The sequence below is a fragment of the Hyla sarda genome, chromosome 5, assembly GCF_029499605.1.
Source record: "Hyla sarda isolate aHylSar1 chromosome 5, aHylSar1.hap1, whole genome shotgun sequence".
Lineage (NCBI taxonomy): Eukaryota > Metazoa > Chordata > Amphibia > Anura > Hylidae > Hyla > Hyla sarda.
In genome coordinates, this window is record NC_079193.1 from 125,866,775 (window position 1) to 125,894,729 (window position 27,955).

The 27,955-nt window shown below is 45.6% G+C and overlaps 1 protein-coding gene across 9 annotated transcripts in view; it reads right to left on the minus strand.

Moving 5' to 3' along the window:
* Nucleotides 1-27,955, minus strand: part of VWC2 (von Willebrand factor C domain containing 2) — an 865,269-nt gene that overhangs the window by 361,071 nt on the left and 476,243 nt on the right. For all 9 annotated transcript variants that reach the window (XM_056520240.1, XM_056520242.1, XM_056520234.1 and 6 more), the window contains one exon: nucleotides 8,703-9,468. In XM_056520240.1, coding sequence (XP_056376215.1) covers nucleotides 8,703-9,401 — 699 coding nt within the window. In that variant the 5' untranslated portion in view covers nucleotides 9,402-9,468. The remainder of the gene's footprint in view (nucleotides 1-8,702; nucleotides 9,469-27,955) is intronic.

Here is a 27,955-nt window from a genome sequence, read left to right on the forward strand (position 1 = left end):
TAGTTCCCCCACATTAGGTGCAGTACAGTTCCCCCACATTAGGTGCAGTACAGTTCCCCCACATTAGGTGCAGTACAGTTCCCCCACATTAGGTGCAGTACAGTTCCCCCACATTAGGTGCAGTACAGTTCCCCCACATTAGGTGCAGTACAGTTCCCCCACATTAGGTGCAGTATAGTTCCGCACATTAGGTGCAGTATAGTTCCCCACATTAGGTGCAGTATAGTTCCCCACATTAGGTGCAGTATAGTTCCCCACATTAGGTGCAGTATAGCTCCCCCACATTAGGTGCAGTATAGTTCCCCACATTAGGTGCGGTATAGCTTCCCACATTAGGTGCAGTATAGTCCCACATTAGGAAGAAGCAGGTTCCCCACATCAGGTAGTAGCAGGTTCCCCACATCAGGTAGTAGCAGGTTCCTCAAATTAGCTAGCATTGTCCTTCCCCCATCCCCCCCCCCCGACTCACACACACACACACACACACAAACAGGCAACCACACATGCATGCACACACACACACACACACACACACACATACACATAGACAACCTTCAGTCCCATGTCCCCCTTCACGAGTCCCCTGCCCCCTTAATCAGATGCAGTATAGTTTCCCCACATTAGGTGCAGTATAGCTCCCCCACATTAGGTGCAGTATAGTTCCCAACATTAGGTGCAGTATAGTTCCCCCACATTAGGTGCCATATAGTTCCCCACATTAGGTGCAGTATAGTTCTCCACATTAGGTGCAGTATAGCTCTCCACATTAGGTTGGCAGTACAGTTCCCCCACATTAGGTGCAGTATAGCTCTCCACATTAGGTTGGCAGTATAGTTCCCCACATTAGGTGCAGTATAGTTCTCCACATTAGGTGCAGTATAGCTCTCCACATTAGGTTGGCAGTACAGTTCCCCCACATTAGGTGCAGTATAGCTCTCCACATTAGGTTGGCAGTATAGTTCCCCACATTAGGTGCAGTATAGTTCCCCACATTAGGTGCAGTATAGTTCCCCACATTAGGTGCAGTATAGTTCCCCACATTAGGTGCAGTATAGTTCCCCACATTAGGTGCAGTATAGTTCCCCACATTCGGTGCAGTCTAGTTACCCACATTAAGTTGGCAGTACAGTTCCCCCACATTAGGTGCAGTATAGTTCTCCACATTAGGTGCAGTATAGTTCCCCCACATTAGGTGCCATATAGTTCCCCACATTAGGTGCAGTATAGTTCTCCACATTAAGTGCAGTATAGTTCTCCACATTAAGTGCAGTATAGTTCCCCACATTAGGTGCAGTATAGCTCCCCACATTAGGTGCAGTATAATTCCCCACATTAGGTGCAGTATAATTCCCCACATTAGATGCAGTATAGTTCCCCCACATTAGGTGCCATATAGTTCCCCCACATTAGGTGCCATATAGTTCCCCACATTAGGTGCAGTATAGTTCTCCACATTAAGTGCAGTATAGTTCCCCACATAAGGTGCAGTATAGTTCCCCACATTAGGTGCAGTATAGCTCCCCACATTAGGTGCAGTATAATTCCCCACATTAGATGCAGTATAATTCCCCACATTAGATGCAGTATAGTTCCCCCACACTAGGTGCCATATAGTTCCCCACATTAGGTGCAGTATAGTTCTCCACATTAGGTGCAGTATAGTTCTCCACATTAGGTGCAGTATATTTCACCACATTTGGTGCAGTATAGTTCCCCACATTAGGTGCAATATAGTTCCTCCACATTAGGTGCCATATAGTTCCCCCACATTAGGTGCCATATAGTTCCCCCACATTAGGTGCAGTATAGTTCTCCACATTAGGTGCAGTATAGCTCTCCACATTAGGTGCAGTTTAGCTCTCCACGTTAGGTTGGCAGTATAGTTCTCCCCATTAGGTGCAGTATAGTTCTCCCCATTAGGTGCAGTATAGTTCTCCACACTAGGTGCAGTATAGTTCCCCACATTAGGTGCAGTATGGTTCCCCACATTAGGTGCAGTATAGTTCTCCACATTAGGTGCAATATAGCTGTCCACATTAGGTTGGCAGTACTGTATAGCTCTCCACATTAGGTTGGCAGTACAGTTCCCCCACATTAAGTGCAGTATAGCTGTCCACATTAGGTGCAGTATAGCTCTCCACATTAGGTGCCATATAGTTCCCCACATTAGGTGCAGTATAGTTCTCCACATTAGGTGCAGTATAGCTCTCCACATTAGGTGCAGTATAGCTCTCCACATTAGGTTGGCAGTATAGCTCCCCCCCACATTAGGTGCAGAATAGTTCTCCCCATTAGGTGCAGTATAGTTCTCCACATTAGGTGCAGTATAGTTCCCCCACATTAGGTGCAGTATAGTTCCCCCACATTAGGTGCAGTATAGTTCTCCACATTAGGTGCAGTATAGCTCTCCACATTAGGTTGGAAGTATAGCTCTCCACATTAGGTTGGCAGTATAGTTCCCCACATTAGGTGAAGTACAGTTCCCCACATTAGGTGCAGTATAGTTCCCCACATTAGGTGCAGTATAGTTCCCCACATTAGGTGCAGTATAGTTCCCCACATTAGGTGCAGTATAGTTCCCCACATTAGTTGCAGTATAGCTCCCCCACATTAGTTGCAGCATAGCTCCCCCACATTAGGTGCAGTATAGTTCCCCACATTAGGTGCAGTATAGTTCCCCACATTAGGTGCAGTATAGTTCCCCACATTAGGTGCAGTATAGCTTCCCACATTAGGTGCAGTATAGTCCCACATTAGGAAGAAGCAGGTTCCCCACATCAGGTAGTAGCAGGTTCCCCACATCAGGTAGTAGCAGGTTCCTCAAATTAGCTAGCATTGTCCTTCCCCCATCCCCCCCCCCCCCCCCGACTCACACACACACACACACACACACACAAACAGGCAACCACACATGCACACACACACACACACACAGACAGACAGCCACACATGCACACACACCCACAGACAGACAGGCACACATACACATAGACAACCTTCAGTCCCATGTCCCCCTTCACGAGTCCCCTGCCCCCTTAATCAGATGCAGTATAGTTTCCCCACATTAGGTGCAGTATAGCTCCCCCACATTAGGTGCAGTATAGTTCCCAACATTAGGTGCAGTATAGTTCCCCCACATTAGGTGCCATATAGTTCCCCACATTAGGTGCAGTATAGTTCTCCACATTAGGTGCAGTATAGCTCTCCACATTAGGTTGGCAGTACAGTTCCCCCACATTAGGTGCAGTATAGCTCTCCACATTAGGTTGGCAGTATAGTTCCCCACATTAGGTGCAGTATAGTTCCCCACATTAGGTGCAGTATAGTTCTCCACATTAGGTGCAGTATAGTTCTCCACATTAGGTGCAGTATAGTTCCCCACATTCGGTGCAGTCTAGTTACCCACATTAAGTTGGCAGTACAGTTCCCCCACATTAGGTGCAGTATGGTTCCCCACATTAGGTGCAGTATAGTTCTCCACATTAGGTGCAATATAGCTGTCCACATTAGGTTGGCAGTACTGTATAGCTCTCCACATTAGGTTGGCAGTACAGTTCCCCCACATTAAGTGCAGTATAGCTGTCCACATTAGGTGCAGTATAGCTCTCCACATTAGGTGCCATATAGTTCCCCACATTAGGTGCAGTATAGTTCTCCACATTAGGTGCAGTATAGCTCTCCACATTAGGTGCAGTATAGCTCTCCACATTAGGTTGGCAGTATAGCTCCCCCCCACATTAGGTGCAGAATAGTTCTCCCCATTAGGTGCAGTATAGTTCTCCACATTAGGTGCAGTATAGTTCCCCCACATTAGGTGCAGTATAGTTCCCCCACATTAGGTGCAGTATAGTTCTCCACATTAGGTGCAGTATAGCTCTCCACATTAGGTTGGAAGTATAGCTCTCCACATTAGGTTGGCAGTATAGTTCCCCACATTAGGTGAAGTACAGTTCCCCCACATTAGGTGCAGTATAGTCCCCACATTAGGTGCAGTATAGTTCCCCACATTAGGTGCAGTATAGTTCCCCACATTAGGTGCAGTATAGTTCCCCACATTAGGTGCAGTATAGTTCCCCACATTAGTTGCAGTATAGCTCCCCCACATTAGTTGCAGTATAGCTCCCCCACATTAGGTGCAGTATAGTTCCCCACATTAGGTGCAGTATAGTTCCCCACATTAGGTGCAGTATAGCTTCCCACATTAGGTGCAGTATAGTCCCACATTAGGAAGAAGCAGGTTCCCCACATCAGGTAGTAGCAGGTTCCCCACATCAGGTAGTAGCAGGTTCCTCAAATTAGCTAGCATTGTCCTTCCCCCATCCCCCCCCCCCCCCCCGACTCACACACACACACACACACACACACACAAACAGGCAACCACACATGCACACACACACACACACAGACAGACAACCACACATGCACACACACCCACAGACAGACAGGCACACATACACATAGACAACCTTCAGTCCCATGTCCCCCTTCACGAGTCCCCTGCCCCCTTAATCAGATGCAGTATAGTTCCCCACATTAGGTGCAGTATAGCTCCCCCACATTAGGTGCAGTATAGTTCCCAACATTAGGTGCAGTATAGTTCCCCCACATTAGGTGCCATATAGTTCCCCACATTAGGTGCAGTATAGTTCTCCACATTAGGTGCAGTATAGCTCTCCACATTAGGTTGGCAGTACAGTTCCCCCACATTAGGTGCAGTATAGCTCTCCACATTAGGTTGGCAGTATAGTTCCCCACATTAGGTGCAGTATAGTTCCCCACATTAGGTGCAGTATAGTTCTCCACATTAGGTGCAGTATAGTTCTCCACATTAGGTGCAGTATAGTTCCCCACATTCGGTGCAGTCTAGTTACCCACATTAAGTTGGCAGTACAGTTCCCCCACATTAGGTGCAGTATAGTTCTCCACATTAGGTGCAGTATAGTTCCCCCACATTAGGTGCCATATAGTTCCCCACATTAGGTGCAGTATAGTTCCCCACATTAGGTGCAGTATAGCTCCCCACATTAGGTGCAGTATAATTCCCCACATTAGGTGCAGTATAATTCCCCACATTAGGTGCAGTATAGTTCCCCCACATTAGGTGCCATATAGTTCCCCACATTAGGTGCAGTGTAGTTCCCCACATTAGGTGCAGTATAGTTCTCCACATTAAGTGCAGTATAGTTCCCCACATTAGGTGCAGTATAGCTCCCCACATTAGGTGCAGTATAATTCCCCACATTAGATGCAGTATAATTCCCCACATTAGATGCAGTATAGTTCCCCCACACTAGGTGCCATATAGTTCCCCACATTAGGTGCAGTATAGTTCTCCACATTAGGTGCAGTATATTTCACCACATTTGGTGCAGTATAGTTCCCCACATTAGGTGCAATATAGTTCCTCCACATTAGGTGCCATATAGTTCCCGCACATTAGGTGCCATATAGTTCCCCACATTAGGTGCAGTATAGTTCTCCACATTAGGTGCAGTATAGCTCTCCACATTAGGTGCAGTTTAGCTCTCCACGTTAGGTTGGCAGTATAGTTCTCCCCATTAGGTGCAGTATAGTTCTCCCCATTAGGTGCAGTATAGTTCTCCACACTAGGTGCAGTATAGTTCCCCACATTAGGTGCAGTATGGTTCCCCACATTAGGTGCAGTATAGTTCTCCACATTAGGTGCAATATAGCTGTCCACATTAGGTTGGCAGTACTGTATAGCTGTCCACATTAGGTTGGCAGTACAGTTCCCCCACATTAAGTGCAGTATAGCTGTCCACATTAGGTGCAGTATAGCTCTCCACATTAGGTGCCATATAGTTCCCCACATTAGGTGCAGTATAGTTCTCCACATTAGGTGCAGTATAGCTCTCCACATTAGGTTGGCAGTATAGCTCCCCCCCACATTAGGTGCAGAATAGTTCTCCCCATTAGGTGCAGTATAGTTCTCCACATTAGGTGCAGTATAGTTCCCCCACATTAGGTGCAGTATAGTTCCCCCACATTAGGTGCAGTATAGTTCTCCACATTAGGTGCAGTATAGCTCTCCACATTAGGTTGGAAGTATAGCTCTCCACATTAGGTTGGCAGTATAGTTCCCCACATTAGGTGCAGTACAGTTCCCCCACATTAGGTGCAGTATAGTTCCCCACATTAGGTGCAGTATAGTTCCCCACATTAGGTGCAGTATAGTTCCCCACATTAGGTGCAGTATAATTCCCCACATTAGGTGCAGTATAATTCCCCACATTAGTTGCAGTATAGCTCCCCCACATTAGGTGCAGTATAGTTCCCCACATTAGGTGCAGTATAGTCCCACATTAGGAAGAAGCAGGTTCCCCACATCAGGTAGTAGCAGGTTCCCCACATTAGGTAGTAGCAGGTTCCTCAAATTAGCTAGCATTGTCCTTCCCCCATCCCTCCCCCCGACTCACACACACACACACACACACACACACCCAAACAGGCAACCACACATGCACACACACACACACACACAGACAACCACACATGCACACACACCCACAGACGGACAGGCACACATGCACACATACACATAGACAACCTTACCTGTCATGCGCTTATCTTCGGCGGCGGCCTGACGAGTGACGTCACTGACGTCCTGTGCGGGTCTGCGGAGGGACGTCACATGCGCGACGTCCCTCTTCAGACTCGACCCGGCCAGCCAACCAGAGACGCGGAGGAGGGCGGGGTAAGTGAAGCCTTCCGGGGTAATGAAGAAAACTGTGCCCTGAAGTGGAATGTGACCCTCTGCATAGGGACACAGTTGAGGGAGGGTAGTGGGAATGTAATGAGGGGGAGCGGCCTGCAAAGCAGAAAACTGTGTCCCTGTGCGGAGGGTCACATTCCGCATACAGTGCACAGTTTTCTTCATTACACCAGCATTTAGCGCTGCTTGCCCGAAGCAGGGCTAAATCCTGGGCGTAAGGCAATACAAATTATATATACTTGGTGCGAGCTGTGTCGGCCGCCCGACACCCCTGTTGCCGCACAGCTCGCACACCCCTAAGGCCGGCCCTGACGCTGTGTCATTCAGCCACTATATGGTCTCCTCATGCTTCAGCCTCATTCAAGCTGTGTCATTCAGCCATTATATGGTCTCCTCATGCTGCCAACACCTCCACGCTGTGTCATTCAGCCACTATACGATCTCCTCATGCTGCCAACACCTCCACGCTGTGTCATTCAGCCACTATGTGGTCTCCTCAAGCTGCCAACACCTCCACGCTGTGTCATTCAGCCACTATATGGTCTCCTCATACTGATGCCACCTCCAGGCTCAGTCATTGTGCCGCTCTGCGGCAGTGATTCTAAAAGCGATGCTGGTAATCTGCATGTTAGTCTGAATAACAGTATTATTTCACTACCCCAGCACACTCCATATGCGTTTTAGAACACAGCAAAGTGTTCTATACCCCTATTGAGGCTCTCTGTAGGCTAGAAATAGCATTTTTTTTATATAGATTCACCGCAAATAAATTTGGATCGAAACAAACTTTTTCGGAAAATTCAGGTCGAATCGGCCGAATCAAATTTTTGAAAAGTTCGCTCATCTTTACTCCTGACCTTCCTGAGGACTCCAGCGATGGGTGCGATTCAGGCAGCACCCCAGCTATTCACCCAGGAATTGGGTATTCAAGCTTCAATAGGTGTTTTGCTCTTAACATAACACCATCAGGTTAGCATAACCTTATCGTTGCTAGTGGCAACCCCTTATTTAAAGGAATAACGGCATGATTGCGCTTTTGTGTATTTTTTCTTTTGTTTCATATATTACAAGTATCAGAACAAAAATGGTACTGATAAAAACGACATACCATGGTGGAAAAAATAACCTCACATAGCCTCATACGCGGAAAAAATAAAAGTCATAGAGATCAGAAGATGACAATTTTAAACAGAGTAATTTTGGTGCATGTAGTGATAATTTTTTTAAAGTAGTAAAATAAATAAAACCTGGGTATCAAAACAAAAATTGGGTATCCTTGTAATCGTATGGACCTACAGAATATAGATAAGGAGTGATTTTTACCAAAAAGTGCACTGCATTGAAACAGAAGCCCTAAAAATTAGCAAAATTTAGTTTTTTTTCATTTCACGCCACAAATATTTTTTTTTGTTTTGCCGCAGATTATGTTATAAAATAAGTAATGTCATTACAAAGTACAATTGGTGACCCAAAAAAACAAGCCCTTATGTGGGTCCATAGGTGCAAAATTGAATGTGTTATGATTTTTAGAAGATGAGGAGGAAAAAATGAAAGTGCAAAAACGAAGATTGTTTTGAGTACTTAAGTTGAAAATGGTCTGAGTCCTTCAGGGGTTAAAGTAGTAAAATAAAATAAAAACCTAGAGTTTTTTATTGTATCACAGATTATGTTATAAAATAAGTGCTGTTATTACAAAGAAGAATTGGTGATGTAAAAAAAACAAGCCCTTATATGGGTCTGTAGCTGGAAAATTGAAAGCGTTATGATTTTTAGAAGGGGAGGAGGAAGAAATTAAAGTGCAAAAAAGGCTTCGTCCCCAGGGGGTTAAGGTATGATATTATAAGGCAACGTTAGAAATGAAAACAAACTTTATAAGAAGCTATATAACAGCCTATCCCTCAACAATACTATATCATGTAATTTAGTTATACAACTATAGCATTAAACTTTTTTAAGCAATATGACTTACCATAAATTCTTCTAAGGACTGATAGGTTTTTCCACGAAATTCACAATAATTCTTCTTTTCTTTACATTGAGGGCAGCACTGACTGTTGTCAACTTGAATACAACGTGGGTGCAGCCTTGGGCACTCTGGTTGAATGCAAAGAGGCCCCTCCTCTGTGCATCGACAAGGGCAAGCTGAAGGGCCAGGTGTAAACTTTTCCCCAATAGCATATACAAAACCACTTTCATCCACGCAACCTTTTCCCCGATAATCTGGGTAGGCATATTCCTCTGGAGTCTCTTGTTTTGTTTCTATATCAAGAAGGGATGTTTCCTCTAAGGTCTGGTCGTGCACAACATCTGATTTCATTTGTGTAACAGTCCTTGATTTGGTATTTATAGTTTGAGTAGTCAAAATCTGTTTTTGTCCAGTCAAAAAATCACTGTTTATAATAATTTTGTTAGCTGTATTTTTCCAGTCTTTCATAAATTCATCTTTTACTATTCTGTTCTCAAAAATTGAACCCCAATTTGTTTGGTTCTGATTATTCTGAGTTGTATGGTCCCTTTTTTCTTGACTTTTTGTCACTTGTTCATGACTTGGTACTTGTGTAAGATTTTGGACACGTAAAGTAGGGTTGCAAAGGGCAACCATCAGGCAACATGTTACAAGAAGTGAGCTTGAAAGAGCTCCTATTGCCATTACAGTGGAACTGGGCATTTCCTAGCACATCACCACGTCTGAGCTCCTTCCTTCAATGTTGATCAGTAGCTTCACATTCAAGCCTCTGCATGATATAAAAGTTTATGTTAGATCATTATTTTATTTTATATATATATATATATATATATATATATATATATATATCATTGGGAACAAATTCTGAAATTGTTAACAGTACTTTAAAACAAAGAAACTGTGCTATAACATGTCCATAACACACTCTAATAGCACTTCCATTCAACATGCATAATTGCCTTCTTTAATACAAAGCATTTTATAGATACTTCTCTGGGTCATTATGATATCTATTCATACCCTTTTTATTACATCAGTTCGGTAAATGCAAAATCTAAGTTAGTGAAGTAATACAATAAAATCTCGCTTAGCAGACACCTCCCAATAGGGGACAGTTTTTTTTAATTCCCTGGCAGAGAGCCATAGGATTTAATGTATTTGCACCCTTCGAATAGGAGATACTCCCAATAGGGGACATGGACACACCCAACAGGGGACAAAACACTCCCAATAGAGGACAACCAGGCTTATGTGCCAGTGCTACCTTGTACACAGGGCCACCATCGGGGGGTACAACTAATATCCCAGTAAGGGGCCCTGGCCCCCACTGCACCCCCCTGAAGCAGCAACAGCACAGAAACAGAAGACCACTGTTTAAAATTGATCTCCTGCTTTTGTACATCCACCCGCCACATCATTCATCCCCTTCCCCCCTGTGCTACTTTATTCCCCCTTATTACCCACTGTGACACATCATTTCCCCTGTGCCATTGCCTCTTTATTACCTTATGTGCAAATTCATCACCCCCTCTTTACCACTCCCTGTGCCATTTCTTTCCCCCCTTTATCCCACCTGTTCCATTTCATTCCCCCCTTTATCCCCCTGTGCGACTTCATTCCCCCTGGGCCCTGTGCCAAATCATCTCACCATACCCCTTGTGCCACATCACTTTTCCCATTCCCTCCTCCCCTTGTTGTTCTTACAAGACATTTTCCTGATTCAGAAGATGAGTACATGGCACAGGGGGAATACAGGGACACAGGAGAATTAAATGGCACAAGACATAAAGGGGGGAATGAAATGGTATACAGAGGGGGTGATGAATTTGTTCAGAGGGTTATAAAGGGGTAATGAAATGGCATGGATGATCAAGAGGAAATTATGTGGCTCATTGGGTAAGGGGGATGATTTGGCACAGGGGCAATAAGGTGGCACAGGGGCTTCAATTGGGGGAGAAATGAAGTGGCATTGAAGGGATCAAGAAGGTGAATAAAATGGCCGGGGCAGGGTGAAATGGTACAGGGGGGTGATGGGGGTGACTAAACTGCACTGGGAGATTCTACTGTAATATTGCTGTTTATCATGTTTTAGGGGTTATTACACTCTGGAGTGAGTACAGTGCAGCCTTTGTTCATTTAGAAAAAATGTTGAGCCTTTCTTTCCCCCAATAGGGGACATATCTCAATAGTAGACAGTTTTTTTATCCTCTTTAGTGTCCGCCATTGGAAGATTCTACAAAAATACTACATAAAAACTTAAAGCCCAGCTCAGGTAGTAAATTTATGATATAGAGTGCATGAGACATTAGGGTATAATCAAAGATGGCAAGTTTCTACTGCAGAACATTTTCAGTTGGCTAAATCCATTTCACTTAAATAGGGATTGCAGAAAAAAACACATTCAAATGTAAGGGAATAATTTCTGAATTTTTTTTTTTGAAGTAATATGTTTCATGTAAACTTACCCACTGATGCAGAAAGTATAGAGACGAGAAGTAAAAAAAGAAAAGCCATATACTGTACATTTTATTAAGATTCAGTATTATCTGGAATTTTTTTTCTCCCTCCACCTGGGGCATGTGAATGAGTGTAATAATTATATAGGAATCTATGTATTGCTGTTAAGACATTTAAACTTTTGATATGGGTGGTTTATGTTCTTCTGAGTACATGGATTACATTAACAGATATTTTATTGCTTAACTTATTCCTAAACTCAATATATTTTAGTTGCAAAATAGCGTTTTTTTCTTCAATTTTGTCACACAATGATTTTCCTTTTTGTTTTGCCATAGATTTTTGGGTAAAATGACTAATGTCATTACAAATTAGAATTGGTGGTGCAAAAAATAAGCCATCATATGGATTTTTAGGTGGAAAATTGGAAGGGTTATGATTTTTAAAAGGTAAGGAGGAAAAACGAAAATGTAAAAACTGAAAAACGCTGAGTCCTTAAGGGGTTAGATAAATATGAGAACAGCACAGAGAACAGCATACCTCCCGTCTGAAATTCCCTGTGAGAATTTCACTATGACTAGTGTCCAAAAAATATATAGAACAAACCTGTAACAAAAAGACATGTTAGAATGTAATAAGAAACACTACAACATTGTCTTGTTTTTAAACTTGGAATGGAGAAGATCCAGGAAATTCAAGTTCAGTCCTGTTCATCCTGCAGGAATGTTCTTGATGGGTAGTATCAGAATGAGTTTGTTATTGGCCTTGCGAACGTTTTAGGCTCACCCTTTCTGAAAATCTTCAACTCCACCTTCTGGACACTGCCACCTTTTCTAGGAAAAACCTTTGTAATTAGTCCCATAGACCAGTCAATGCGTTAGGTTTGTTGCTCCTTCATCAACATGAGGTCTCCTTCCTTCAAGTTTGGTTTGTGGGTTTGCCATTTTCTTCTTCCCTGAAGATACTCCTTTCGCCACCTGTTCCAGAAGTAATCCGCTATGTATTGTACACGTTTCCAGTGTTCCTGGTAGATGTTTGCATAAGTAAATTCTCCACTAGGTATTAGCATATTCTCAGTTTTTTTGGTAAGGAGAATAGCCAGAGTGAGTATGGCTGGTGTTTCAGGATGCATAGGCACTGACACAAAAGGTCTTGAATTGACTATGGCTGAAACTTCAGCCAGAAGGGTGACTGGAGTCTCATGTGTGAGTCTTGAAGAATTGACATCCATTAACATAGAATTAAAGATGCTGCGTGAGATCCTGATCAATCGATCTATGCGGTTACTGACGTACACATAAAATGGTTTAGTCCGATTATAGATTTAACCTAAAACATCCTTACTGTCCGTGTAATACTGAACCTCTCCTATGTCGACAGCCAGTTCTTGTTTTATGAAGTCTGTAATCTCCACTGCTAACACAGTCCCACAGAGTTCACGTCTGGGAATAACATGATCAGGCTTGGGGGCTAACTTAGCCCTACCAAAGACAAATCCAACTTGACTTTGATTGTTGGGTTCTGTCACCTTCAGAGCAGCAGCAACTGCGGCGTTGGCTTCAGTGGAGGTGTCTGAGAACATGTGAAGTTCCTTCTTTATGCTAGAGGTAAATGAGGTTGTGACATAGCATCTCGGGATGTGGATCTCATCCAAAGCACACAAACATTGTTTTCAGGCTTCCCATTTTTGCTCTTTATCAGAAGAAAATGGGGTATCCCAATCCTTGACAGTTTCAGAAAGCTGTCTCAGTAGGGATCTACCTTGTATGGTGATGGGCGGTACAAATGCCAGCGGATCAAAAGGGTGTTCACCACTGATAGGATACCGCATTTTGTAAATGGCTTGTCTACACAACTCATTTGAAAACCGAAGGAGTCGCATGAGATTTCTCACCTGAGGCACAAGCTCCTCTGCACAGGTGGACTGTCCAGTCCCAGGTTAATGTCCTTGAATCCAGGTGCATGATCATCTGACTCGAAGGCTCTCATTACGGCCAGGCTGTTTGAAGCAATTTTGTGAAGTCTAAGTTTAGCTTGTGAGATAAGGTGAAAGGGATGGTGATTAAAGGATGATATAAGGCTCCTGGTCTTGGTGGTGTAAAGCCGAATAGTTTTCCAGTGTTAGTGCTGTGGTGCAGCGTGATGATGTGATTTTAGTATAACTGGAAGGCTAACATGGGACGGCTTTACTGGGAATAACCAAGAGTAGAGTAAGGATCATTCCCCACAATCCAGGCCGACTTTTGCTGGCCTTATAGTGAGGCTGTTTTACCAGCTGGAGATTTGCAGTTTATTGGAGTGTGAATCAAACACTGGACTTTGCTTTAAAAACGCTGTCTCCGTACCTCTATACTGATAACTGCACCTCAATGCAAGAGCAAGTCATCACATTTGGTGGAGGATGCGGGCATCGATCCCGCTACCTCTCGCATTTTCTAGTAAAACTCCTCCGTTGTGGCAAGACTTGATGGCAGGACCATTGCCCCTAGCAACTTCTCCAACGGGTTATCCCAGGCTTAGTCCTTAATCAACAGTGTGCTGCACCTAGCTGCATTGCCCCTAGCAACCACTCCAGCAGCACTTGGCAACAGCATGGCAACTCCAAAGCAACTTATGGTGTTGCCCCTAGCAAAGACTCCAGTGGCTCTTAGCAACAGCACGGCAACTCCAATGCTGACCTCACGGCATTGCCGCTAGTACCGACTCCAGCGACTCTTGCCAGCAGCATACTGCATCTCCAATGCTGACCTCACGGCGTGGCCTCTAGCAACTACTCCAGCAGCTCTTGGGAGCAGCGTACTGTAGCTCCAATGCTGATTTCACTGTGCTGCCCCTAGCAACCACTCCAGCACTCTTGGAACAGTTACAGAAGCTTTTCAAGCCCAGCAACAAGCACAACAGTAGACCATGGCACAACACCAGGAGGCCATGGCGCACCAGCGGGAAACCAACAGAATCCAGCAGGACAATAAGCAGGAAAGGAAGGAATGCCGGCACATACGTAACTAAGCCACAATGAAAGCGGAGGATGACACACAGGACGAGATACATTGAAAAGCCTGTAGTGGAGGTGCATTGCTGAACAAGAAGCACAATGCAGGAACAAAGAATCCAGCAGGATTTCCCCAAGAGCGAGCAGGAGACCAACCAGCTACTTCTGCAGCAGTAGTCACGACCCGCACTACCCCTGATGCCTGGAAGTCTGTACGGATGGCAATGCCAAAGATGACAGCTGCAGACGATGTTGAGACCTATTTGGCAGTCTTCGAGAGAATGGGAGAGGTTACACCGCGACCAGTGGGCTGAGGTAGTGTCCCCCTTCCTGATGTCTGAATCCCAGCAGGCCTACTTTGATTTGCCGGATGACCAAGCGGCAGACTATGATACGGTGAAGGGTGAGATACTGGCTAGTCTGGGGGTTACTGTGTGGGTCTGGGCCTAGCCTGTGAGGGAGTGGGGATATAAGCCAGCTGAGCCGGCCCTGCCTCAATATTATGACTTGTTGCAGCAGCTCCAGAAGTGGCTACAGCCAAAGGTTCTGTCCCCCTCTGCCATGCTTGATCGACTCATGGCCGACATGTTCTGGAGGGCTTTGCCTACCCCCCTTCAGAGCTGGGTCAGTCAGGCGTCCCCTAGCAATGCCCACGATATGGTGGACATGGTAGAGAGGTATGACGACACTACCAGGTTGAGAGAGGAGGTACTGAAACCCTGGAGGTCCCCACCCTTACCAAAGAGGTCGCTGGTCCCAAGGGTTCCCCAGGAAGTGTACCCTAAAGTCCCCACCCTGTTGCTGTGTTGGGGTGTCAGGAGCAGGGAAATATCAGGGTCAATTGTCCCCATCTGGGGGAAGCTATGGATTTAAGCTATGCCTGGAGACTATGTGCCGCAGGCATTCCAAAAGCAGGAGATTCGGGACACCTGCACAGGGTGGTATTGGGAGGGCGAGAAGTGAAGGCATTGCTGGATTCGGGGAGCATGGTGAACCTGGTGAGGTCAGAGCTGGTATTCCACATAGACTACACAGGATAGCAAGTGGGGGTGTTATGCATACATGGGGGACCTAAGAGACCGCCCCACTGCCCTGGTGACTGTGACGACCCCAACCGGACAATGGATACATGAGATGGCCATGGCTACAAAACTCCCCTATATTATTCGGAGAGACATTCCAAGATTTGTGTCCTTGTGGTCCCAGTCAAGAGTTCCCCAGTCCTGTGAGGCAGGGGTGTCCCCAATGATGGTAGATATGGAGGAGCAATGGAGGGAAACAATGTTGCCCTTGGTTAGAGAACATGTGGAGGCAGCTCAGAGCAGAGTTTGTAATCGCCAGGCCTGGGTACGGAATTTTTACCTGGGAGATCGGGTTCTGGTACCAACAGGTGGTAGTAAGTTCCTTGCTAGGTGGCAGGATCCCTACGAAGTGATTGAAAAGGGAGGGGAAGTGACATACAGGGTACACCAGCCCGGGCGAAGAAAGCTGAAGCAAGTGTACTGTCACAAGTGGCACTTCGGCCGGACATTCCGGCCGTGAGCGCATCTTCCCCCCGTGACCTAGCCCCCGGCGGGGCTGGGATTCGTATGGCGGGAATTTCCCGCATGCGAGTCCCAGCACGTCACTCACCTCCGTCCCTGGCCTCTGTCCCTCAGCTCCGACGCGCACGCCCCCGCCGGAGCTGTGAAATTTAAAGGGCCAGTGCACCTGTAATTAGCAATTGCACCTGCACCTTTTTTTTATAAGTTCTAGCTCCTCCTTATCACCCCTGCCAGATCTTTGTTTACCCTGCGCCTTAGAGAAAGCACTTCTAGTTATTTCCTTGCCGTGTACCAGCCTATTGACCTTCTGCTACCCTACTGACTACCCTCCTGTGCTGCCTGCCCTGACCTCTTGTCTGCCCGCCAACATCTTGCCTATTCCTTTGGTAGCACGCTTCACCTCAGCCACCTGTGTAGTTGAGTCGTGCCAGGGGTAGCGACCAGGGTGTCGCCTGCCGCAGCAAGTCCAGCCTGCCTTGTGGCGGACTCAGCGGCACCTTAGACTAGCGTGGTATTATGGGTCATCTACTCCCTGGGTACCTGCCGTCTGCGGTGAGTCTTACAGTAAGATCTGGCCATGGATTCCGCTGAGGTACCCCTGCCTGAGGATTCGGATCTCTCCTCTGGAGTGGTCCGTCAGTCGCAGCAATTAAATCAACTATCCGCCATGGCGCAGTTACTTCTGTCTATGCAGCAGCAGTCTCTACCGGTCCCTTCAGTTCCTTCAGCTTCAAAGCTTAGTCTTCCCCTTCCCACGAAGTTTGACGGAGATTCTAAGCAATGTAGAGGCTTTGTGATGCAGTGCTCCTTGCACTTGGAGCTCATGGCGGATCAGTTTCCTATGGAGCGTGCTATGGTGGCCTTTGTGATCAGTCTCTTGTCTGGGAAGGGCCTGGGCAACTCCGCTCTGGGATCGTAGCAATCCAATTACCTTAAACCTCACGGCTTTCCTGGCTGAATTCCACAGTGTTAAGAAGCGAGTCTGCGCTTCTTAACCTGAGTCAAGGGACTTCTTCTGTGGCAGACTATGCAGTCCAGTTTCGTATCCTTGCTTCTGAATTGGCATGGAACAACGAGGCCTTGTGTGCTATATTTAAAAGAAGACTTTCTGGTAGCATAAAGGACGCTCTTACTGCTCGAGATCTTCCGTCTAACCTGTGTGAGCTGATCAATTTGGCTGCACAAATTGATGTACGTTTGTCCAAAAGACAGGAGGAGCTCCAAAAAGAAAGTGGATTTTCTGAAAAGGCTATGCCAGAGGATCATACTCGCCTCACCCAGGAGGAAAGATTCCGACGTCGCAGCAAGAATTTGTGCCTATACTGTGCCAGTCCGGAGCATTTCCTCAAAGACTGCCCTGCCGTTCTCAGAATCCAGGAAAATGTCCAAACTCAGGATGTGTAGGAGGGACTTCTTTGGGTGTGTGCACCGTCTCTTTCCATAAAAGTACACACTTCTGCTCAGACTTCTTTCATCGTTATTGCATTTTTGGACTCTGGTTCTGCTGGCAATTTTATTGATGCCTCACTCGTGCATGAACATCGCCTTCCAGTGAGTCACCTTGCCAAGCCTCTGTTCATCTCTTCTGTCACAGGACAAAATCTGGACTGTAGAGTACTATATTGCACGGAGTCTCTCCTTCTGCAAGTGGGGGTCTCACATAAGGAGATAATTGAATTATTTGTGCTACCACATTGTACTTCCCAGATACTTCTCGGTCTTCCTTGGCTCCAACTCCAGGAGAGGTAACTCGCTGGGGACAATGCTGCCATAATCGTTGTCTAGAGTCAGTCCAGCCTAAAATTCTTTCTGCAATTTCTCCCATGCCAAGTCTGCTTATGCCTTATCAAGATTTCTCTGATGTCTTCTGTGAAAGACAGGCAGAGACTTTGCCTCCACATCGTCCTTACGACTGCCCGATTGATTCACTGCCTGGGACTATGCCACCTCTGGGTACAATCTATCCTTTATCTGTCCCAGAGACTCAAGCCATGCAGGAGGTCTGAACAAGATCACGGTCAAGAATCGTTATCCTCTTCCTCTGATCTCAGAACTTTTTGATCGTCTTGAGGGGGCCAAAGTCTTCTCCAAACTGGATTTACGTGGTGCCTACAACCTGATTCGAATTCGAGAGGGAGACGAATGGAAAACGGCTTTCAACACCCGCGATGGACATTTTGAGTACCTAGTGATGCCTTTTGGCCTTTGCAATGCTGCAGCTGTTTTCCAAGAATTCGCCAATGATATCTTCCGTGACCTTCTCTATACCTGTGTAGTCGTTTATCTGGATGACATACTGATTTATTCTTCCAACTTGGAAGAGCATCGTATATGGTCCTACGATGCCTACGGAGGAATCTTCTCTATGCCAAACTGGAGAAATGCCTTTTTGAAAAATCCAGTCTTCCTTTTCTAGGATACATTGTCTCTCATGAAGGACTACAAATGGATCCAATAAAATTGTCTGCGGTTTTGGATTGGCCTCGCCCTACCGGTCTGCGGGCTATTCAACGTTTCCTGGGATTTGCAAACTACTACCACCAGTTCATCCCACTTTTTTCTTCTGTGGTTGCTCCAATCGTAGCTCTCACCAAGAAGGGCGTTATCCCTCCTGATCATCTGATTTCTGCAGCCCCAGTCGATCTTCTACAGCAACCTGCTGGTAAATCTTTTGTACCAGTCAGATTGAGACGCAAAGTTCTGGGTTATTCTTCCTTATTGGCTGGCCATCCTGGAATACGCAAGACACTTATCTCCCGACACGATGTCTCTGCATTTGTGTGTTCCTGTACCACTTGTGCTCGAGACAAGACCTCCCGCGGGACTTTTGCAGCCGTTGTCCATCCCTGAGATTCCATGGACTCACATTGCTATGGATTTTATTACCTACCTTCCATCATCACACAATAACACAGTCACCTGGGTTGTGGTAGACTGGTTTTCTAAAATGGCTCATTTCATTCCTCTTCCCGGACTCCCATCTGCTCCACAACTGGCCAAGCACTTCTTACTTCATATCTTCCGTCTTCATGGTCTTCCAGAAAACATCGTCTCGGACCGCGGAGTGCAGTTTGTGTCCAAATTCTGGCGAGCCCTCTGTTCCTATCTTGGCATCAGTTTGGATTTCTCCTCTGCCTACCACCCCCAGTCCAATGGTCAGGTGGGAAGGATAAATCAAATTTTGGAGACTTATTTACACCATTTTGTGTCTGCCCGTCAGGACGACTGGGTAGATCTTCTTCCCTCGGCCAAATTTTCCTACAATCAGAAGTCCACAAAGACATCTCCATTTTTTATTGTTTTTGGTCATCATCCTAGGTCTCCTCTTCCGGTCCCAGTCTCTTCCAGTCTCCCTGCTGTAGATGAACTTGTCAGAGATTTCTCCTCCATTTGGCAACAGACTCGGCAATCTTTATCTCTGGCATCCTCCCGAATGAAGACTCAGGCAGACAAAAAAAAGATCTCCTCCATCCTTCTCTCCTGGTGATAAACTTTGGTTATCTTCTAAATTCATCCGGTTTAAAATCCCAAGTTACAAACTTGGTCCTCGTTTCCTGGGTCCATTCGAGGTATTACAAAAAATCAATCCAGTTTCATACAAACTCCCCTTGCCACCTTCTTTACGCATTCCTAACTCATTTCATGTTTCTCTCCTCAAACCTCTGGTTATCAACCTTTATTCTCAAAGAAAAAATTCTGCTCCAACTCCTGTCTCCGGTTCCTCTGATATTTTCCAAGTTGAAGAAATCCTGGCCTCTAAAATTGTACGTAGCAAAACAATTTTTTTTTGTTGACTGGAGGGGTTTTGGTCCTGGGAACCTGAGGAAAACATCTTGGACCACATTCTCCTCAAAAATTTTTTGTCCCACAAGAAGAGGGGGGAGACCAAAGGGGGGGGTTTACTGTAACAAGCGGTGCTCCGGCCAGACATTCCGTCCGTGAGCGCATCTTCCCCCGTGTCCCGGCCCCCGGCGGGGCTGGGATTCGCATCGCGGGACGTGCCCGCATGTGGGTCCCAGCCTGTCACTCACCTCCGTTCCCGGCCTCTGTTCCTCAGCTCTGACGTGCCCACCCCGGCCTTCTAGCACGCGTCGGAGCTGTGAAATTTAAAGGGCCAGTGCGGCCGTACTTAGTAATTAGTAATTGCACCTGCACCTTTTTTATAAGTTCTAGCTCCTCCTTAGCACCCCTGCCGGATCTTTGTTTGCCCTGTGCCTTAGAGAAAGTACTTCTAGTTCCTTGCTGTGTACCAGACCTCTGTATTCCGTGACCCGACCGTGTTTCTAGCCGCCAGCCTATTGACCTTCTGCTACCCTACTGACTACGCTCCTGTGCCACCTGCCCTGACCACTAGCCTGCCCGACTACGTCTTGCCTATTACTTTGGTACCACGCTTCCTTAGCCACCTGTGTGGTCAATTCGTGCCAGGGGTAGTGACCTGGGTGTCGCCTGCCGCAGCAAGTACGACCCGCCTTGCGGCGGGCTCTGGTGAAAACCAGCGGCACCTTAGACTCCGCTCCCTGGCACGGCCCGCGTCATCTGCCACACAGGTCCAGTGGATCTACTACTTCACCTGCTCTTGACCACCGTGGTATTACAGGTCACCTACTCCCTGGGTACCTGCCGTCTGCGGTGAGTCTTACATGTACCATGTAAATCTTGGAAAGATAGGAAGACTGGTGGGAATGACAGCCCCCGGCCAGGTTTGTTAGGGGTGAAGAGTCCCATCTCTCAGACTAGTGCAAGGGAAACAGCAGCCACAGTAAAGATTGCTGACAGCCTTTCTACTGCACAGACTAAGGAGACTAGGGAATTAGTAGGAACACCCATGTTTCTCAGATCTCCCAGGACGTACTTCTATCATCTGCCATGACATTGTCACTGACCCCCAGGTAAAAAATACGGTTGAAACCGTCCTGAGTACCTGAGCCGTGGCGACAAGCCATTTTGGAAGGAGTGCAACAAAACTTTAAGGTTATAGTTGTCATAGGGATGACCCTTATGTTTCTGATGACTGATCAATATATTAATACTAATATGCCATTGCTGATAGAAAAATATATTTACCTACCCCTTAACCCATAAACCAGCTTGCAATCTGCTCGTGACTATGATGGAGGCCTTGTCATGACACTGGCACGGCCAAGATAAGAAGTGAAAGACAAAACATAAGACTGACAGAGAACTCTGGAAATTCCCTGTAGAGGAACTTTGGCAATGAAATTAATGGACACTAGATATGCTAATATATATGGATGCAATTGTCAAGTTGATTAAAATGATTCTGACTGTCGATCAATATATATATTAATACTTATATATTTATATGTCATTTCTAATGCTGAAAAAAAATATATCTGTTACCTACTCTTAAACAATGCACCATGTTCCTGAGTTTGCAAGTAACCTTGGAACAACACCAGAAGGCCCAAGATGAGACATTGGAAGTAAAAACATTTGAGGAAGATGCAGATTGTATGAGAAGGGCAAAGAACTGGAATTTTCCAGTATTAGAGAGAGAGGGCTGCATAAATGAACTTTGGCCAAGAAAAAACTTAATGGACATTAGATATGCTAATAAATACGGACAATAATCGAACAACCAATCAAAATGCAACATGCTAATTTTGATGTCATAATTAAACTTCCTTCTTTGTACAATGTAAAAACCAACTGTACTTCCTGGATTAAATCAGAACTCCTTGGGGCAGTTCCTTAGGGAGTATGCTGAGAGAAAGGAGATATTATACCAACATCCTGTCTGGTGTGATTCTCTTGCTGCAGCCATATGCAGCAGTGGTCACTCACATTTTAATGCCTCTCCTCGGTCAATCCTTGACACAATAATCAAACAACCAATCAAAATGTAACATGCTGATTTTGACGTAATAACTAAACCTCCTTCTTTGTCAAATGCAAAAACTAAATGTACTTCCTGGATTAAACAGAACTCCTTTGGGGCAGCTGCGAGTATGCTGAGAAAGAGTTTATACCAACAGGCCTGTTTGGTGTATAATTCTTGTGTCGACACTTAGCAGTACATACCAGCACAGTCAAACACACTTGAGAGCCTCTCCTCGAGCCTTCCTTGATAGTTGGTGCCGTGACTCGGATGGTGATGAGGATCAGATCTGTTCCCTGGACCACACTCAAGAGAAGAGCCAAGTCTGGGGGAGCAACAGCTTTAACCATCTAGAGGAATTTGGAGCCGCTCAAACAGAGAGCTTGATCAACCCTACAGAACGCGGTAAGTCTGCTGATTTCTTTATAAATCTGTAGCTTATCAAGAGCGGCTCTGGGAAGCCCAACAAATGGTCTTATCGAACCTCTAAGACAAACTCTAGCGGGCAGTTCTCCTTGCTCTGTTGACTAATCTTAGATTTTACCAACTACAATCAATCACTTTCGGCTAGAACTCCCCTGCAAATTAGACCACACAGCGGAAAGATACCCTGCAAATCTTTCCACTGTGTGATCTAATTTGCAGGGGAGTTCTAGCTGAAAGTAATTGATTGTAGTTGGTTAAATCTAAGATTAGTCGACAGAGCAAGGAGAACTGCCTGTCATTTTTTTGCAGCCACGTGTAAAACAAAACCCCCCTTTTTCTCCGGTCAATGTGAAGCTTATTAGCTCACAAAGCTGGCAATCTAAAGCAATGTGAAATACACTGTTTAATAAGATTCCTTTTTATTGAACTGCAGGGAAACCCTAACAAGACATTCTAGACTACAGAGAATGTTTTGCTAGAATTTTAATTTTAGATTTGTGACATTTTTAGATCTACTCAGTGGATATGGTCAAGGAAGTTAAGAATGCCATAGATTTTTGTGTTCTAGGTCCCTGATAACTTTGGTTGATTTTGATTGATTGTACAGCAGATGTCTTTTTGTGTATAAGAGTTTAATCTGATAGCTTGATCAGCCTATTGTCTTTTTCTGAATTAGGATTGCTTACTGATATCTTGGGTTGTACTTGAGCAAAAATTGTCTCTCGTGTCTTTTGTGGTGTATCAGTAATGTATCAGAGTAGAAGATAATAGTGGTATCATAGACACTTTGGTTGACACTAAATGCACACTCTTTTTGTTTAGTGCTGAACACCAATTTTTGTACAGCCAGTCCACTGAGAGATCTTGCTAATATGGTAATTTGCAACCCTCGCTCTACTTGACAATTTAAATGCTTTGAAACTGTTCAATTCCTGCACTGGTTAACTTTTAAGAGTAAAATATGAACCGTTTGCCCTCTGCATGTAAAAGTTCAACTTCCTACCTCCCTGGGTGTGAAGAGCCACGTGACATTGTGATGCACCGTGAGGGAAAGAAGTGTCTTGACAAAATGAAAAGATTCATTTCTATATACAATTTGCCTGAAAGGGGCAGGTTACACCCAGATTTATGGTCTGAGGCTCTTAAGCAACATAAAGGGATTTTAGAAGATAGTGATTTGTTGGCTTCTGCCCAAGCATGGCACAGTACATCATGCGCTATTGCTAAGGAAAGATAAGGGGAGGAGGAATTAAGAGATAAGAAGAGGAATGTGATTATGTATCTGTATTACAAAGTTGTATCACTGCTCGATAATGATGATGATGATCCTAGCTGTTGGTTGTGTCCCCATTGTGGTCAGCAAAACCTGCTTTCAGCCTGACCTGTAAATGCTCCACCATGTACTGCCACAGAATCTCCATATACTGCTAAAATGGCCCCCCCCCCAAAAAAAATGCACCCACCCCTCTATATGCAATTCTGCCTTCTTCTAGTAGTGTCCATGTTGCTGCATCCACTTCCTATGCTGTAAGCCATCTTGGAGTACCATGAAGTACTGCCATACCAACTTCCTGTGCTGTCAGCCATCTTGGTGTACCAGGAAGTACTGCCTCACCCATTTCCTCTGCTGTTAGCCATCTTGGCTTACCCAATCTAATTACTCCCTTTAATGGGCCATCATGCAGTACAGCCAAACAGGCCTTGCCAGTTGCTGGAAGGTTTCCAAACGGAACTTCCTCTAGCAGTCATCCTAGTGCTGAAGCACTTGATCTCGTTCCAGTTATGACTAAGGATGGGGGTTACTTTGTACCTAATGCCCAGATCACTGGCCTATACCCAAATCAAACCCACACACTCCCAGATAAGCCCTCACCAGAAAGCTCTGTATTTCATTCTGCTGATAATTGCTGTGCCTCACCAAGAAGTCATACCTCTCTACCCAGTGAAGACAGTCCTCCAGCCCAAGATGAACCCCATGCACAGTTTCAGTCTCCTATCAATGATCATCATCATCAGTCTCCTACCAATGATCATCATCATCAGTCCCCAGGAAAGATACCCCTTTCACCTGTTAATACAATCACACCTACTGTGTTGCAATTTCATGTGCCTCCTATACCTCTAACAGTAACATGTACCAAACCATTAGATCAAGTATGGTGTCTGAAAATTTTCAACCGGCCCTTGAAACAAAAATCTGGAGCAACACCCTACTCCGGGTTGACATGGGTTCCATGGAAACCAAGCGAGCGCAAGCTATAGTTAACCCTGCAATTTCACATCTTCAGCATAATGATGGCCTTGCTGATGCCTTAGTTCATGCAGGGGCGACTAATATGTAACATGACTGATCTGTTGGTACTCCAACAAGGGCCCATTTCAACCTCCCAACTGGCCATTTCAGGCTCTGGGAAATTGCCTTGCAACATGATAATACATGTTGCCCAACATGATGCAGCAATAAGGCAGCTTCAGTCTGCAATACACTGCATTCTTGATTTTGCTGGAAAGAAAGAAATTTCCACCCTGGCCATTCCATCCATCAGTTCTGGACTCTTTGGATTTCTTCCTGATATCTGTGCAAATGCAATAGTGTCCAGTATTAAGAATCACAAGCCAGTAACAAAATTGCAAGAAATCAGGCTTATATATATATGAAAGAGTCCAAGCTCTGGTGAATGCTGTCAACTTGTTCAAGAAACCTAACCTCTTGGGTAAACACCCCATGCCACATGATGATTCAGATAACCTACAACATAGATTACTCAGATCCATGCCATCTAAACTCTTGCCCATACAGCCTGATAATTCCAGAGATATCCTGCATAGTTTCAGTGAATCCAGTCCACTGCAAACTATGCCAATGCCACTTACTCATAGTGGTGGAAATAAAGGGTCTTAAAAACCTCTTTCAGAAACTCTTCTTAAAAATGTTCCACTTAGCCCGGGGCAAATAAATAATCTTGTAACCCAACTCCCTGACCCAGAGAAACAGACAATGCCTTTCTACAGAAGAATCAAGCAAATTCAACAAACCTATTCATCCTATTCAACCTATTTCTGGCCTATCATTTCCACCAGACTTGATAGTTCTCCTATTGTGGATGAGGAGACATACTCTTCTGGAATAGAATTCTGCTGACAACTGCAAGACTGGGCCAAAGACAGACTAGCTTCAAGCTCCACCAATTTCTCTGATGCCTCTTAGGATCAAGTAGTCTGAAGATAAACTTTTCAGCTGATTCCGTAATCAGCTGAAAAGTTTATCTTCAGGCTACTTGATCTGTTCCAGGATCAAGGTTATGACCTAGGAAGCAAATTCCATAAGAAACTGTTCATTAGCACCTTTGTTACTGGCCTCCATGATGCTACCAAGAAAAGCCTTACAGACACTAGGCCTGAATATGTGGCACTTGAACCAAAACAGCTTTTACTCATTGTCAAAGCTTTTAAAATACAAACTGGAGTTGCACCAACTAAGAAGAGCTCTGATGTGTCAATCTGTCAAGATGCACCGAGGATACTTAATGTTACAGCACAATACCCGGTTCAGAATTATGTCCCTCAGTTCCAAACCGTCCCTGCTCGGAACCGTGCTTTCAATTATGCCCCTCGAAGACCACCCGTCAGAACGATCATCTGCTATAGATTTGGTAAACTCGGACATGTGAAGCGAAACTGCAGAACCAGACTTCCTCCTACCAGCTACCGAATGGATTCGGCCACTGCAAGGCAAATTATGTCACAAAACCATCATAATATGGACTAACAACAATCTGGACCTCTCTCTGGACACCCAAACCATTCCAGGATGAATCAACATTGAAGCCCCGACAACAGAAAGACTCGAGAGACTCCAGCTAATCATGTCTCACATAGAAATTATCAAAAATCTGGATCTGAGATTTACTCCTGAAACTCAAAGCCACCAATAAATATGAGGATAATGGGATGCACCTTGAATTAGCCCAACCACTTAGACCTGAAGAACTTTGTGTCCTCCACTGATGGGCATGGACATCCCAACAAAGACTATACCCGATGTCTACCTGCCAGAAATTCCTGATCATGTCTGGTCCAAAGGCCCAGATGATATTGGACTCTTGCCTGTTCCACCTGTTAGACCCTTAAGGATGCCGGGCGTATCCATGCGCCCCCGTTTTAAAGTCCTTAAGGACTGAGGGCGTATGAATATGCCCATGGGAATTCCAGTTCCCGCCGATTGCCAGGCTTAGACTGGACCGGGGTGACTGCCCATATATATCAGCAGGCACCCCGTGCAAACCCCTGGGGTTTTCCGGGTCAATCGGGTCTCTGGTGACCCGGTGACCTGGAAAAAAAGGGTGAATGGGGCTGTCCGAGACAGCCCCATTCACCCTTACCCAGCAGGAGTGAGGTGGCACGGGTGCCGCCTCACGATCACGTGATTGATCGGTCGGAACGACTGACCGATCACGACCCTGCTGGGCGGCGATCAGGACGGCGAAGATGGCGGAGATTGGTGCCGGTGGGGGTCTCCTACCCTGCCCTTGTCCGGCAGGGGTCCACTTGGGATCGGTGGCGGTGACAGGAGCAGCAGGATCGGCGGCAGCAGCGGCAGTGGTCCAGGCGGCAGGATCCAGCAGGAGGTGAGGCCTGTTCACCTCCTGCTGTTGCTAAGCAACAACTCGCAGCATGCACAGCCAACGGGCATGCTGGGAGTCGTAGTTTTGCAACAGCTGGAGTTCCAACTAAAACTCCCAGCATGCCCTTTGGTAGTCTGTGCATGCTGGGGGTTGTAGTTATGCAACAGCTGTAGGCACATTTTTTCTATGAAAAAGTGTGCAGCCAGTTGTTGCATAACTAAAACTCCCAGCATGTACAGACTACCAAAGGGCATGCTGGGAGTTGTAGCGGTGTGCCTCCAGCTGTTGCAAAACTAAAACTCCCAGCATGCTCTTCGACTGTCAATGCATGCAGATTGTTGCAGTTTTACAACAGCTGGAGACACATTGGTTGTGAAACCGAGTTTGTTACCTAATTCAGTGTTTTGCAACCAGTGTGCTTCCAGCTGTTGCAAAAATACAACTCCCAACAAGCACTGAGAGGCTGAACGTGCTGAGAGTTCTAGTTTTGCAACAGCTGGAGGCACACTGGTTGCGAAACACTGAGTTAAGTAACAAACTCTGTGTTTCGCAACCAATGTGCCTCCAGTTGTTGCATAACTACAACTCCCAGCATGTATGGTCTGTCAGTGCCTGCTGGGAGTTGTAGTTTTGCAACAGCTGGAGGTTTCCCCCTCCCCCCATGTGAATGTACAGGGTACATTCACACGGGTGGGTTTACATCGAGTTCTGCTGCAATTTTGAGTTGCGGCAAATTTTCCGTCGCAGCTCAAACTCCCAGCGAGAAACTCCTTGTAAACCTCCGCCCATGTGAATGTACCCTAAAAACACTACACTACACTACCACATAATAAAGGGTAAAACACTACATATACACATACCCCTACACAGCCCCCCCCCCCCCAATAGAAAAAAACAAACGTATTGTACGGCAGTGTTTACAAAATGGAGCCTCCAGCTGTTGAAAAACAACAACTCACAGTATTGCCGGAAAGCCACTGACTGTCAAGACATGCTGGGTGTTTTGCAACAGCTGGAGACACCCTGTTTGGGAAACACTGCCGTAAGGTATTTTTGTGGCGGATTCAAATCCCAAATTTAGTCCTCAAATGCGCCTGGTGCTCTCACTTCTGAGCCCTGTCGTATTTCAAGGAAACAGTTTAGGGCCACATATGGGGTATCTCTGTAATCGGGAGAAATTGTGTTACAAATTTTGGGGGTCTTTTTCTTCTTTTACACCTTATGAAAAGGTAAAGTTGGGGTCTACACCAGCATGTTAGTGTAATAAAAATACATTTTTACACTAACATGCTGGTGTTGCCCCATACTTTTAATTTTCACAAGCGGTAAAAGGAAACAAAGACCCATGCCATGTACCTTTGAGGTCTAAA